Source organism: Cuculus canorus, chromosome 21, assembly GCF_017976375.1.
Source record: "Cuculus canorus isolate bCucCan1 chromosome 21, bCucCan1.pri, whole genome shotgun sequence".
NCBI lineage: Eukaryota > Metazoa > Chordata > Aves > Cuculiformes > Cuculidae > Cuculus > Cuculus canorus.
In genome coordinates this window covers 166,197-179,688 of record NC_071421.1, presented here as the reverse complement: position 1 = coordinate 179,688, position 13,492 = coordinate 166,197, and the positions used below count along the sequence as shown (strand labels likewise).

General features: G+C 46.8%; 1 protein-coding gene across 1 annotated transcript; it reads right to left on the bottom strand.

Moving 5' to 3' along the window:
* Nucleotides 1–298: 298 nt before the first annotated feature.
* Nucleotides 299–12,904, bottom strand: ENO1 (enolase 1). Its single transcript, XM_054085913.1, has 12 exons — nt 12,839–12,904; nt 8,558–8,651; nt 7,143–7,238; nt 5,844–5,902; nt 5,184–5,253; nt 4,859–4,992; nt 4,468–4,690; nt 2,690–2,887; nt 2,286–2,487; nt 1,796–1,904; nt 1,303–1,361; nt 299–773 (listed from the first exon to the last, which is right to left on the bottom strand). The coding sequence occupies exons 2-12, from the start codon at nt 8,640–8,642 to the stop codon at nt 704–706; spliced, it is 1,305 nt and encodes a 434-aa protein (XP_053941888.1). The 5' UTR covers nt 8,643–8,651; nt 12,839–12,904; the 3' UTR covers nt 299–703.
* Nucleotides 12,905–13,492: the final 588 nt, after the last annotated feature.

Here is a 13,492-nt window from a genome sequence, read left to right as displayed (position 1 = left end):
TTCTCTTCCCCTGCACGATCACAGTTGATATAAGAGTTAGAATCCTGTTCTTAGTCTCCCTTCATAACAACTAAACATATACCAGAAGGCCCTTAGCTTGGTAGCAAGCACATGCATTCAGCTAATTCTTCCTCTGCTTGTCACAAAGCAACTTAAGTCAATCCCATGGTCAGTGACCATCTGACCACAGTCCAACCGTTGCTTCCAGGAGAAAGCCTCTAAAACAGGACACAATTATGCAGAGGTCAGTATGCCTGCTCTGCAGTCTCCCCCACAGTAACTCAAAGCCACTCGTTGCTGGGTTGTTTGATGCTTTTATTTATCACATGTAAAAACACTACTATTTCTGTTTGCAGGTACCTCTTGCTACACTGCAAGCCACACAACTCCAAACCTCAAAGACCAGACAGGCAGAGACAGGAATTAAAGTATTTATGCCCAGAGTCACAAGGTCCTGATCCTCGAGGGTGTTCTGTGCACAGAACCCCTGCCAGGGACAGTTCTACAGAAGCAGCAGAGCATTACAAATAACAAGTCAGAACTGGTGCAAATGCTAGGTGAAGGAATCATCTAGGGGGAGAACAGGACCTGCAAGACTGGTCTTTTTCCTTCAGCTGCCCTTATCTTTCTAGCACAGGTAATGGTGATCTAAGTAGATGACTAGTGCTCTAAACCAGAATAGAGGTTGACTGCTCCATACGTCTTAGTTGACACGAGGGTTCCTGAAGTTCCTTCCAGCAAAGCGGGCCTTGCTGCCAAGTTCCTCTTCAATTCTGATGTAAGGGAAGAGAGGACTGAGTGTGAGCAGAGAATGCACAACTCCCACAACAGCACAGCTGCTGACCTTACGCTCCATCACCTGACTGGCCTGGCACTGAAGATATAGCCAGAGCCACAAGTCAGCTCTGAACGAGCAACATGAGATACACACACACACACCACTGCACAGGTCAGCATCACCCAACCTATGTAACTTCGCCCAGACATTCTAAATGCCTGTCCAAGGGAACTGCATCACGCAGACAGAAGGACATTGTCTCATATCTAGGTTTCACAGGACACTTTGTATGATGTTCCCCTTTAGTGTGCCTGTTACAGACATAACCCACCCAAGCCACCACTAAGCTACAGTCAGCTCTGCCAGCACAGCACCAGCCCACAAGCAGCTCTGCCAGTGTTAGTTTATCTCCTTAAGCTGCAGAGCATTTCTGAGATTCAGAAGAACACACCGCACAAATCCATTAGTGGAGCACCCATTCTACATCAGGCTCAACCGTTTTCCCCCTGCCCCAAGAGTCTCACCTCAGTAGCTGGTTGTACTTGGCTAGACGCTCAGATCGGCAAGGGGCACCAGTTTTGATCTGAAAGGGAGACCAGAAATCTAGTAAAGAACTAGAGCAGAAAAGGCCACAGATGCTAACAGAACTACTCCACTCCATTTAGATTAATAAGCATAATCACAAGTTTTATTTCAGCATCAGGCTCTAAATAGCTGCATACTCAGACCAGATAGGGCTTTGGAGCAATAAAGATTGTTTGCTAACAGCTTCACTATCAGTGAATGCCAATGCACCCACTGGCGTTAACTAAGATTTTTTTAAATTGGCAGTTAAGGTTGCGTTTACACAAGATAAAATGTCCCCTCATCACACTCCCATTAGACAGATCAGTTTTCTGCACGCAGAAACACACATCCATGCTTAAGTCAGAATAGACACCATCTGAAGTCCAGCACAGCATCACCATATTATCTCATCAAGAGAAAAGGCAAACTACAGCAGCACCAGGTACCAACCTGACCAGTGCAGAGACCAACTACCAGATCAGCAATGAAGGTATCTTCTGTTTCTCCAGAGCGGTGACTCACCATCACACCCCAGCCATTAGACTGGGCAAGCTTGCAGCTAGAAGAGAGAAACAGATAAAGCCCCACACCATTCCCATCTGCTCAGCAGCCTTTGCTCTAGCAATGCTGTCAAGCAGCAGGAATGCCTTGCTTTGGCAAGACAGAGCTACCCTTTGGAACACTTCAGGGCTACACGATAGTGCAGTGACATAAAGCTGCTTTCAAACAGGCTTCAACCAAGTGAAGTTGTTTGATGTCCCCATATCAAGACCACAAAGGTAAGGGTTCACCCATCAACATCCCCTAGGAGTTAACAATTGTTCTCCTTTCACAAATGCCCTATAAACAGATTTCTATTCCATTAGTTCCCATTCGCATGTTACTCTTCCTCAATTAAGACAATGCCACTCCCTGGCATGGCCAAGAGGGAAGAACTTACGCTTGCAGGGATTCTGTCACAGAGCCAATCTGGTTGACCTTGAGGAGGAGGCAGTTGCAAGATTTCTCCTCCACAGCCTTGGCAATACGCTTTGGATTGGTCACAGTCAGATCATCACCAACCACCTGGATGCCAATACTGCCAGTGAACTTCTTCCAGGCAGCCCAGTCATCCTGGTCAAACGGGTCTTCAATGGACACCACTGTAGAGGGATACAAGGAGCTTTAGACAATGCTGCCCTGAAAGGTCTTGTTTGAAAGCAGCCAAGCACTACCCACCCCCGAAATGCTAGTTATTTGTTCTGCTCTTGATCCCTCTTCCAAGGAAGGCTGCATCCTAACTCTTCCCTTCAGCAATCAACCTCTATTATTCACCACCATGCTTCTTGCTGACAAACGACTTACAGGGGTAGTTCTTGACAAAGCCCTTGTACAGATCAGCCAGTTGATCAGGAGAAATGTATCTGCTGGGATCATCAGGGGATTTGAAGTCCAAGTCGTATTTCCCATCACGGTAGAACTCTGAGGCAGCCACATCCATGCCGATTACCACCTTATCAGTGTAGCCAGCCTTGCTGATGGCTGTCTTCAGCAGCTCCAGAGCTGAAACATGGTAAGGTATTTCTGAGTCAAACATCCTAACCCAAAGCTATTCATTTACTAACAGGACTTGGCAAAGAATCTCCATTACCCCTACAGAAAGCCCAAAGGCTGCAGAGAAGACATTCTTAAAACTCTCCCACTTCTGAATTAACTGGAACAAGACACTACTTTAATACTGCTTTTAGCTTGCAATAGCATTGAGACACCATTATGGGATTTATCTCTTCAGGCAGGACTACCTGTCAGCCCAGAATGCTTAATACTAGATGATACTACATCCTCTTCCAGCTATGTGCGTGTGGGCAGGAAGTACTGACTGCACTTTAATCCCTTTTAGCTCCAGATCAGGTACTGACCATGGCAGTGGTGAGCACCTAAGCCCCAACAGGCAGTGCGATGCACAGCCTGCCTCTATGCCAGGTACTCTTTCACCTGCCTGCTCTCCACTTGCACATTCATATGCAGAAGAGGGAACAGACCACTCAGTAGGAGTCTCTAGATAACACCCACTGTACTACCCTGCTGGGGAGAGTCCAAGCAAGGAAATTCAGTATGGTCACAACCAGCAAGACTATCGGTCACCCATGACTAAAAGCCAAGCAGCTGGATCAGCCAGGCTACTTGCAGTAGGAAAGGCTTAGATCAAGTGGTTTTGCTTGGTTTTTTGGGTATGGCTTTTTTTTGTTTGTTTGGAGGTTTTCTTTTTAAAATGTTCACGTAGTGCTGCAAAAGCAAGTGCTAGCAGCAACAAACTCCTTGGACTGTAATGTTCATTCAAGGTTGTCTTCACTGATGCCTGAGAGGGTACAGACCTAGCAAGAGCTGCACAAGACTGCAGGATTCAGAGATGTCCTGATTTCTGGTGCCGATTCAGTATCAGTGTCAAAAAAGTCAATAAAGTTCTGAGGCCAGCTTCGACAATAATGTAAATAATAGTTTTCAAGTAACAGATAACTTGAGAGTTCTAGTATTCTACTGGCTTATTATAGCAGCTTCATCTCTGCAAAAGAGGCAGAAAAACAGCTCTTCTGGTATAGTTTTGTAGGAACAGATATCTCACTCTCCACAAAAACTGCCTCCTTCTCACAAAGGTTTCTGAACAAACTGTTTGCCTGTGGAAGCAGCAAATGGCCCAACTTCCCAAGGCAAGCCTCCATACACTCCCACACTTTACCAGGCATAGTTCAAACTGGTTTTTTGCTGACAAAGGAGGAAAGCAATACTAAATTTTGACTACTAACAACAGGGAAACCTGCAATGCCTGCAGACATTCCCATACCACTTTTCAACTGGAAAGAGGTAAGACTGTGTCAAGTTGCTACAAGAATGAAACAGTAATGAGGCACTGAAGTCAAAGCCATCCTGCCAAGCTGCATAAACTGATGTGCAAGGGAATAGCTCTCTGGTCCTTTATTGGACCATACCAGTATAGTGTCTTGGAAAGTTTGTCAGGATAAGCAGCAAAGACCAGCAGCAAGTCCTACAAACTACTCATCTTGTTTTCTGCTCATAGTGGACAGGTACAGTCCTTATTCTCTGGCTATCAGTTATGTCTCCCTCCACACTTAGCTCATTCTTACCTTCTTTATTCTCCAGGATGTTGGGGGCAAAGCCACCCTCATCACCCACATTGGTTGCATCCTTGCCATACTTCTCCTTGATTACATTCTTTAGATTGTGGTAGACCTCTGCCCCAATGCGCATTGCCTCCTTGAAACTGTCAGCACCCACAGGGAGGATCATGAACTCCTGCATAGCCAGCTTATTGCCAGCATGAGAGCCACCATTGATCACATTGAAAGCCTAGGAGTAACCAAAATGAGAAGTTCAGTTACAACATTTCAGGGTAAATCGCTAATAGCATTTACACTGAGACTCCTCAGCCTCTAGAACACTTCATCCAAGACCACAAGACATGATGAAGCAGCTGGTCAGATCAAGTCTTCAGTTCAGTCTTATCAAGAGACTTACAGGAACTGGAAGAATGACTTCTGCATTTCCAGCCAGGTCAGCAATGTGACGGTACAAGGGGACACCTTTCTCAGCAGCACCAGCTTTGCATACAGCCAAAGATACACCCAGGATGGCATTGGCACCAAATTTAGCTGAAATAGGAAGAAATTAATTACAAAATGTATCTTCACAAAGACGTTCAGCAATATGAGCACCATTGTCTTGATTATGGAAAAGCACAGCACATGCCATGCAATGCCCATTGTTTATGATAAAGTAAGCTAGAATTCTCCAAACAAGCCTTCATCTTTTCACATTTCACTACAATACAAAGCCCACTTACACTTGTTCTCAGTTCCGTCCATTTCCAGCATCAGTTTATCAATCTTTTCTTGCTCCACAACACTGACATTCTGCAAAGAAAAGCAAGCAAAGCACTGCTTGACACGAAACATAGCTCTACAAACTCGCCTACCCACTGCATTTTCATCTCCCTGGCAGGCATCAAGACTTGCTTAAAGGCAACCACCCATAGTTTAAGAGACTAGTTCTCGTCATTTGTCACACAGCACCTTCCCATCACGGCCAGCAAACCAAGGCTGACAGATCAAAAGCTTGGTTTCAGGCCATCTTTTTGTAGCTAGGGCTTAGTGCCCACAGCGTGCATAGGAATCTCACATAAGCAGACTTTAAGATGGCCTCAGATTCCTTTCTAAATTAGTCAACTTGGACAAAACCCAGCCCCTCACCATTATTCAGCCACTTTCAAGCACGAAGTGGCTTGTATCTTAATTGCACACCACTAAAATTTCCAGGCGCTTAAGTACTTTTTTTTTTAAGTAAGCAACTGCTGCGGGTCAGTTTGTTCACATGCACTCCAATACACAGAATAACACCCCTCATGTAATATGGTTCCTCTAACTGTCTCTAGAGGGACAACCCATCAGTTAGGGCACATTGGACTGGCATTAGCTGATGTTAGCAGAAGACAGATTGCTCCTACCTTACTAATCAATGCAGGTGCAATTGTTTTATTGACGTGCTCAACAGCTTTTGAGACACCTGGAAGGAACAAGCAAATCAGACACTGGTCAACCACACTGGTTATGCAGGCATTAGTAGGTGATCTCAGTAACAATCCAATCTAAAAAATACCACCACATGCTGTTTGAACCCTGATCCAACCAGAGCTTCAATTCTGAATGCCTACAGAGGTCACTTCAACTGAATGGAAGTTGCATGAAGTCAGCATTGTCTAGGAATGCCTGCTGCAATGTTAGTTTGCAACACCGTGCACTGGAGAACTTCATCCAAGTGACAAGGTTGCACTTGAAAGCACATCCATTACCTGTGTACACAATGCTGTCCCCAGGAACTCATTAACATATTTAACAGCTCTGGATACACCTGACAGAAGCGAAACGGACAAGAGAACCAAGGCAGAGAGGAAGACTCAGAACAGTCCAGGTCTGCAGATCTGTATTACTGAAGAACCACCAGCTATCTGCAACTCTTCCCCATTATTGAGTATATTCTCATAACTCATGCTGCTGCTCAGCCAACAAAAACCTACTTGTGACAGTCTGAGCTTCCACAACAGGCTACTGTCTAGCTGTGTGCCACAAGGGACTACCTGTAGGATCTGATTTAGCACATGTTTAGCACGCTGAGATAAGTATGCATTTGCTCTCCTCAAGGAAAAGTGCCCTAGGTAAAGAGCATAAGCTCTTCAGCATTTTGGAACAGTCAGTCATCTAGGAGTTTCTTCTGTGTTCAAGTAACCACCATGCATATTCTCAAACAAGGTTCTTCAAGTTCAATTCCTTAATTATCCCCTCTAATCATTCTTAACAAAAAAAGCCTGGTAGAAAAGCCTGAAGACAAGTAATTCTCTCTCCCAGCCAAAAGTTAAGTTGATTGCTTATACCTGGAAGGCATCACCACTGTTTTTACAGCAGTAAGCTAAAAGCAGTCCTGACTGTCCAAGCTCTGAGTAGAATTACCATTAGGAAGTTCATTAGGTAATGACATTGTGTACGCAGACATTCATTTTCCCCCACACTTGTTTCCAAGCCAGTCTGGTGACTGCTATGTTTAATGTTCTTTTAGAACACACAATCAGCCCCCAGACAACTAAAATATTACACCATTAAGACTTGCGTATCCTGGCTATCTTTAATGACAAAAAGCTCAAGTGGCTTTAGGGATTACGCAGTCTGAAACAAAAGTATCTTCCATGATTACATACGCAGCAACACAGCCACTGTAACAGGCCAAGCTGTGTAGCAAAAATCAGGTTTACCTTTCCCCATGTAGCGTGTCTTGTCATTGTCACGAAGCTCCAGAGCTTCATAGATGCCGGTGGAGGCACCACTGGGAACAGCGGCTCTGAACAGACCTGTTCATAACACAAAAAAAAGAACTGCCTTGGCACATTCAAGCCCACAAAACATTCTCCACGCAAAGAGCACCCCAACATACAACATACTTCCAACCCTGGAGATGAAAGAGGTCATCTCTAAACCACAACTCTGCTCACTTATAAAGCGATCCTGAGAGAGCTGCTTGCTCCTTTACAGCAGCAACAGTTCAGTGCCTCCTTCATGCCGATCAACAGCAAGGTGACTGATTCATTCTCTTCCACTATGCATTGCAAGTCTTGAAGTCAGGAGTCATCCATTCCACTTCCAAAAAGATTGCTCTATTTCCTGAATCTACTTTTTAGCTCAGTTTGGCAGGAGAGCTCCTAAACTCTAAGATACAGCATAAAAAGGTAATTTAGGAGGCCTGTTTTGTTAATATGAGTACTGAGCTCCTCTGACAACAGCACAGCCACCCAGACAGCCCACTCTTCCATCCAAGGACACTGAACTTGGAGCAAATCAGTACACTGGACTCTGTTCTGCCTCTGGTTCAAAATACTAGGTTCAGTCTTCCCCTTACCTCACTACAAAGAGCTTAGAAACAGCCATCTCATTAAATGCCTGCATTAATCTATTGAAGCAGAAAGATCAGCAACATAGTTAGTGTATTACTGCTATTGTGTTTGCCCATTCCACCAAACCACACTGGTGTGTGCTTGCACAATGCCTTTGTCAGATCCTATCAGATGTGGGATGAACAAGTAACAAACCAGGGGAAAGTTCTACAATAATTAAAAATATAAGACTATGGGAAAACCCAATTAGACAAGTTCAGTCGTGCCTGGAGCACTTGCGCAGAGAAGAAACCCTTACCCTAGATTCAACTCTGCAGCAGAAGATTGTTTCATTAAACAAAGTGACTGCTAGGCAAATCAATAATTGAACTTCAAGTACAGCCATGAAGAGTTTAGGGAAAACTGAGACTAGCAGCAGCTGTTTAAGGACAAGCATGAAGGCCCCATTAACTCTGGATTTCCAAGTGCTGTCCCAGCCTATGCTTGTGGCAGGAGGAGGAAGGCAGGTTTGTATTAACACTTGCACCATTTCAGACTGCATCAAGTGGCACCCCACAAAAAATCCCTTCACTGTCCAGGCCCATATCCTGATCTCAGCAAGTTCACCCTAGCAGAATGAGGTAGAGGATTTTCCTACAAGCTCAGCAACATACTGAATGCATGGAGAACAGACCAAGCAGAATTCCGCTGCTGGAACAGGACAAGTTTGCATACTTTTGACTACCTCTTTAGTTCTATCAGATAGAAGAAAGGAATAACATCTACAGCTAAGGACTCACCTTTGTTGGTAAAGAGGTCTACCTCAACAGTGGGATTCCCACGAGAGTCAAAGATTTCACGAGCATGGATCTTGAGAATAGACATCTTTAACACCTGAATAGAAGAGTTTAGCATTAATCATAGAATAGTCTGGGTAGGAAGGCATCTTCAAAGATCATCCAAGCCCAACCTTCCCGCCACAGGCAAGGACATCTTCCACTAGATCAGGTTACTCAAAGCTCTGCTCAATTTGACTTTGAAAACTCCCACTGACTGGGTATCCACAGCTTCTCTATGCTTGAGCTGGCCACAGGCACAGCTCATATCACCCACCTTACCCCACGGCCCAGGCATGCCAGGAGTACAGACATACCTCATCCCCTCCCTAGGGACCTTGCCAGCCTTGCACTCCTCTCCAAATGCAGCAACTGCTGCTGCTAGCATCAGCTTGACTTTTGTATTTTGCAAACACCTGCAGTCATGAGAACAGTTCAAGACCATCACTCCACACTACTTCAACTGAGAAAACTTATATCTGGCAAGAGTTACAAGTCGTATGTTGAGAGGACAGAAATCTCAGTCTGGGAGGGAAAAGCAGTCTAAGACCAGAAGCCTTGTTTACAGAGATATCTAAGGGAATGTCATCCCATCAGAGCAGTCAAGCAATCTCAATACAGGATATCTCTGCTACTAGTTAGAATTATTTTTGATAAGAGACTAAAGCACAACAGTTCTCAATATGCACAGCAGCTGCTCAGAGCCAAATGCAACCTATCTTGAAACAGAAACAGTCACAGCTCTAATTAATAGCTTGCATTAATAGTCACGCCCCATCTTGAGTATTTACAGGAATAGCTTTTCATCCTAAAAGGAAAAAAAGAAAACACCACCACCTTCTGAATACCTCCTTTTTCCTTCTCACATATCTGTACACTTATCCTTAAGAAAACTGTGGTAAGCAATGCCTTACATGAGCTCAGCTACATTTTAAAAATCAAGCCATACAAATGCCTGTAAGTCATCGACTGGCACCAAACCAGTTCATCTGCAGAGAAGAAAGCTCAGCCTCAGAAGCAGAACTGACTGGAAGCTAGCTTTCTGGCAAGCCAGTGCGTGAGTGGTAACCCTGCTTACAGAAATGGTCTCCACAGTTACTGCCAAATTAAGAAAACAGGACCTTACAAATGCTGCTGCCTGTACAGAGGGTGTACACGTGGGGTTAACTTCATAAGCTCCATATCCCTCCACAGCATATTTTTCTGTATACATGTTAAAAATAGGGGCAGACATTTAGTTTGTCCCTCTGGCTTTAAAGGTCCCCTTCCAGTTGTCACGCCTCTAAGTAGCATATCATATAACAACTCAAAGATTTTTAGGTACTGCTTGCTTTACAGTAAGGCCCACACTCTGGCAGATGATGACTAATCTAAAAAGCAAGACAACTCAGTTTCAAGCTGGCCTTCCTGCTGCCAGTACTTAATCAGTAAGTATATAAGCTAGAAAGAAATCCCTGCTACTCTCCAGTTATCAGTCCCATCCACTCCAACGCTTATCTCTCTACACATGGACCAAGCAAAGGCTAATAGAAAGCACCCCCATTTATCTGAAAAGGGCTTTCAGAGCTTCTTCAGCTAGCACCTGCACTGCCTTATTTTCAGAACCGTGGCTTCAGGACAGAACATTAGATGCTTTAGAAGGTTTAGAAGGCACAGCCAACTCACAGGAGGTCTCCTTGCAATGCAAGAACCATTTGTTCACCTCAACAAAGAAGGCGGCACTTCAGGAATACACACTGCAAGAGCTTCTGCCTGCCAGAGTTGACGCTATTCAAGTGTCCCTGAAAACTGACCTCTCCAGCAGTCCCTCCCCTTGCTTTCGGGGGAGGCATTTCACTGCACCACACCATTCCAGAAATTCCTTGCACTATTTCTTTTAGCTTATTTTGAACCCCACTTCTGTCTTCAAGTAACAGTTTTTGCACTGAGCTATTCTTGCATAAAAGCCCAATGCTGTTTAGCTCATCAGAAGCTGAGCATTGTGTTGCACTACCAAGAGTCAATCTAGAAAGTGAGAGCCAGCCCATGCACAGGTCTAGCTGCAGAAATGCTAACTGAACACATGAGCGCTCATCAGTAGCACTGCCTGCTCCAGACCTTTGTCCTCAGTGACAGAGCTAGCAAAAAACAAAATTCACAAACACCAGAGCATTATTTAACACATGCATTACCTTTGATTAATTTCACCCCCCCCCCCAATCTGCTGGCAAGGTCAGTGCCTCCCTTTAGAAGGGAAGCAGATGTTATTACCTACCTCAAGGCTAAATCACAGCCCAGTGCACCACTCCCAGTTCCAAGCACTTGCTTTGCTATCAACTGAAGGAAGCCCTGGACATCACCACTTACTCCCTAGCTGATCCTGTGCTCTGCATAGCAAATGTGCATACTATCAGCAAAATGGAGTACTCCTACTTAAAGTTATTTCCAGACATTTTGTTTACAGCCAACTTTTTCACCAAAGGCTCTATTTGTGAGCTGTTTTGCAGCCATATTTCTCTTGAGTCAAGACAGGGTAAAGATTGAGCACTGCAAGCATCTGAATTGACATTAAGCAACTACAGTGAAGTCTGGCTTTAGAAACTATCCTACTTAGTGTCTTATTACAGAACTTCCATGCAGCTATCAGTGATACTCTGATGTGACGTTAACAGGTCCTACACGACTGCGACTCTCATATCATCACCACTCTGACCTTTTGCAGCTCTCGCACCATCACCATTCTGACCTTTAAGCTCACTGTATCAGATCCTAACAGAGCAACTCTACTGCTGGAGCACTCCTAAAAACTGGGCAAATGCAGGCCAACAAAAGCATGTTCCAATGCTATTCCTTCACATTCTGTGCAGTATTAATTCACCTCTACACTCTGCAACATGATGCAACCTGTTTTAAAAAAAGTCTAGCAGGGAGTAAGTGGCAGACATGTTGAACTACTTTCTCTTCTCGTTGTTCAGCAAGATGGAAGCCTGAAATAGCATTGCCTCAATCTGTGGGTTTGGATGACAAGCTTCAGTACTTCCTGCCAGGCTCAGAAAGTCACAGCCCTACCCTGTGACTCAGCAGGTGAGTAACGGAACAGGAGAAAGACCAAAATCCTCTCCAGCAGCATGAGACACGGTGGTTAAGAGGGAACTTTTCTCCCCCGGCCTTAGCATTCAGAGATGTGCACCAAGCAGTCAGGTACTACCCCTCAAAAACTGCTGCCTGGAGACAGCTTGCACTTTATCAGCCTCGCCAGGAGACATAAGGCACACAGATCCAAGTGCTGACATCAAATTAAATATTTGATATGTGAAGCTGAAGGCCATCCACTGCTGCTAAAGAGGAGAAGGTCCAAATCACGACATGCAATGCCAGAGCAACTGTTAATGATTAAGAGAGGGGGTTAAGCACTGCATCCGAGGGAAACCTCGACCCACTCCCTCTGACACATAGTACCCTCCAGCGCGTCCTCCCCCACAACTCCTGGTCTGGCCTGGAGCCCCACCACTCATGGCCTGGTCCTGCACCCTCCCCGCCCCTGATGTCCTGGCCTGGTCGTTGTCCCAGCACGCCCCCGTGGCCTGCCCCCTCCTCTCATGGCTCGCTCTAGCCTGTCCTCCCCCTTCACAGCCTGGTCTGGTCCCCCAGCCCCTAATGGCTTGGCCTGGCCCACCATAACGGCCTGCCCTGTTCACGGTTTGATCTGGCCTGGCGACCCCACCTTCATGACCGGGTCTGACCTAGATCCCTCACTCTTCGTTGTCTGGCCCAGCCCCCAACACGGCCTAGACCCTTCACTCCTCATGGTCTGGTTTGGCCTCCCAACACGGCCTAGCCCCCTCACAGCCTGACTTGGCCCCTCAACTTGGCCTAGACGCCTCACCCCTCATGGCCTGGCCTGACCTCCCATTAAGGCCTGGCCTCCATGGTGGCCTGGTCCCCCATCATGGCCTAGACCCCTCACGGCCTGCCCTGGCCTCCCATTAAGGCTTACACTCTACGATGGCTTGTGCCCCTCACGGCCTGGCCTGGGCCCCCTCGTGGCCTAGTCCCCTCACTCCTCGCGGTCTGGCCTGATCCCCCAGCCCCTCGTAGCCTGGTCTCCATCACGTCCTGACCTCCTCAACCCCTCGCAGCCTGTCCCCCACCCTCACCCTCCGCAGCAGACCCGGCTGCATCCCGCAGCGGCAGCGGGGCTGCTACGAACGGCAGTCGCGCCCAGGGCCGTGCGCTGAGGCCTGGCCGCGGCCCCGCTGCACTCACCGGGCCCGACCGCTCCCTCCGCTACGCACCACGCTCGCCTCACCGCTGACTGAGACAGGGCCGCCGCGTGGGCACCCGGCTATAGCCCACCCTATGCAAATAAGACTCCCGCCTCCCGCTTCCCATTGGCTGGCCCAGTGGCTTTCGCTCTCCCATTGGCTGGCTCGGCCTCTCTCCGCCCTCCCATTGGCTGCCTACGCCTCGCGCCAGAGGCGGGAATGCGTGCGTGCGCTACGTGCCGCGGCGGCCGGTGGAAAATTCCCGCCCCGCCCCGTCCCGGGTGGCCCACGCGTGGGGGGTGGGGGGGGCAGCGAATTCTGCACCCTTGGGCTTCTCTACCATGTGCAAGCAATCTTCCACCCGTGGGCTTCTCTGCTGCAAAGCCCACAGCTGCTTTATGCATGTACATGCACAGTAGCTGTGCATGCATCCACGCGTGTTTGTGGGCAGAGAGCAGGCGTTGAATCTGTTGGCTGGCACTAAAACTGCGAGATGAGCCTTGGCTTTGCAAAGGATCCACAAGTGTGTGGTTTGTCACTGCTGCCATGTCGCAGAAATCCATGCTTGTGTGCTGGTGGTAGCGAAAATGATGGCAAATAAACTTTCTTTAAGTCTCATTTTGGAGTTTTACAAAAGAAGCATCCTTTATCAGGG

Excerpts from the sequence above, each read along its gene's own strand:
- ENO1 (XM_054085913.1), bottom strand. The coding sequence starts at position 8,642 with ATGTCTATTCTCAAGATCCATGCTCGTGAAATCTTTGACTCTCGTGGG. Across the intron at positions 2,888-4,467 it reads CATCCTGGAGAATAAAGAAG|CTCTGGAGCTGCTGAAGACA; the intron begins GTAAGAATGAGC and ends ACCATGTTTCAG. Across the intron at positions 1,362-1,795 it reads TTGGTCTCTGCACTGGTCAG|ATCAAAACTGGTGCCCCTTG; the intron begins GTTGGTACCTGG and ends TCTCCCTTTCAG.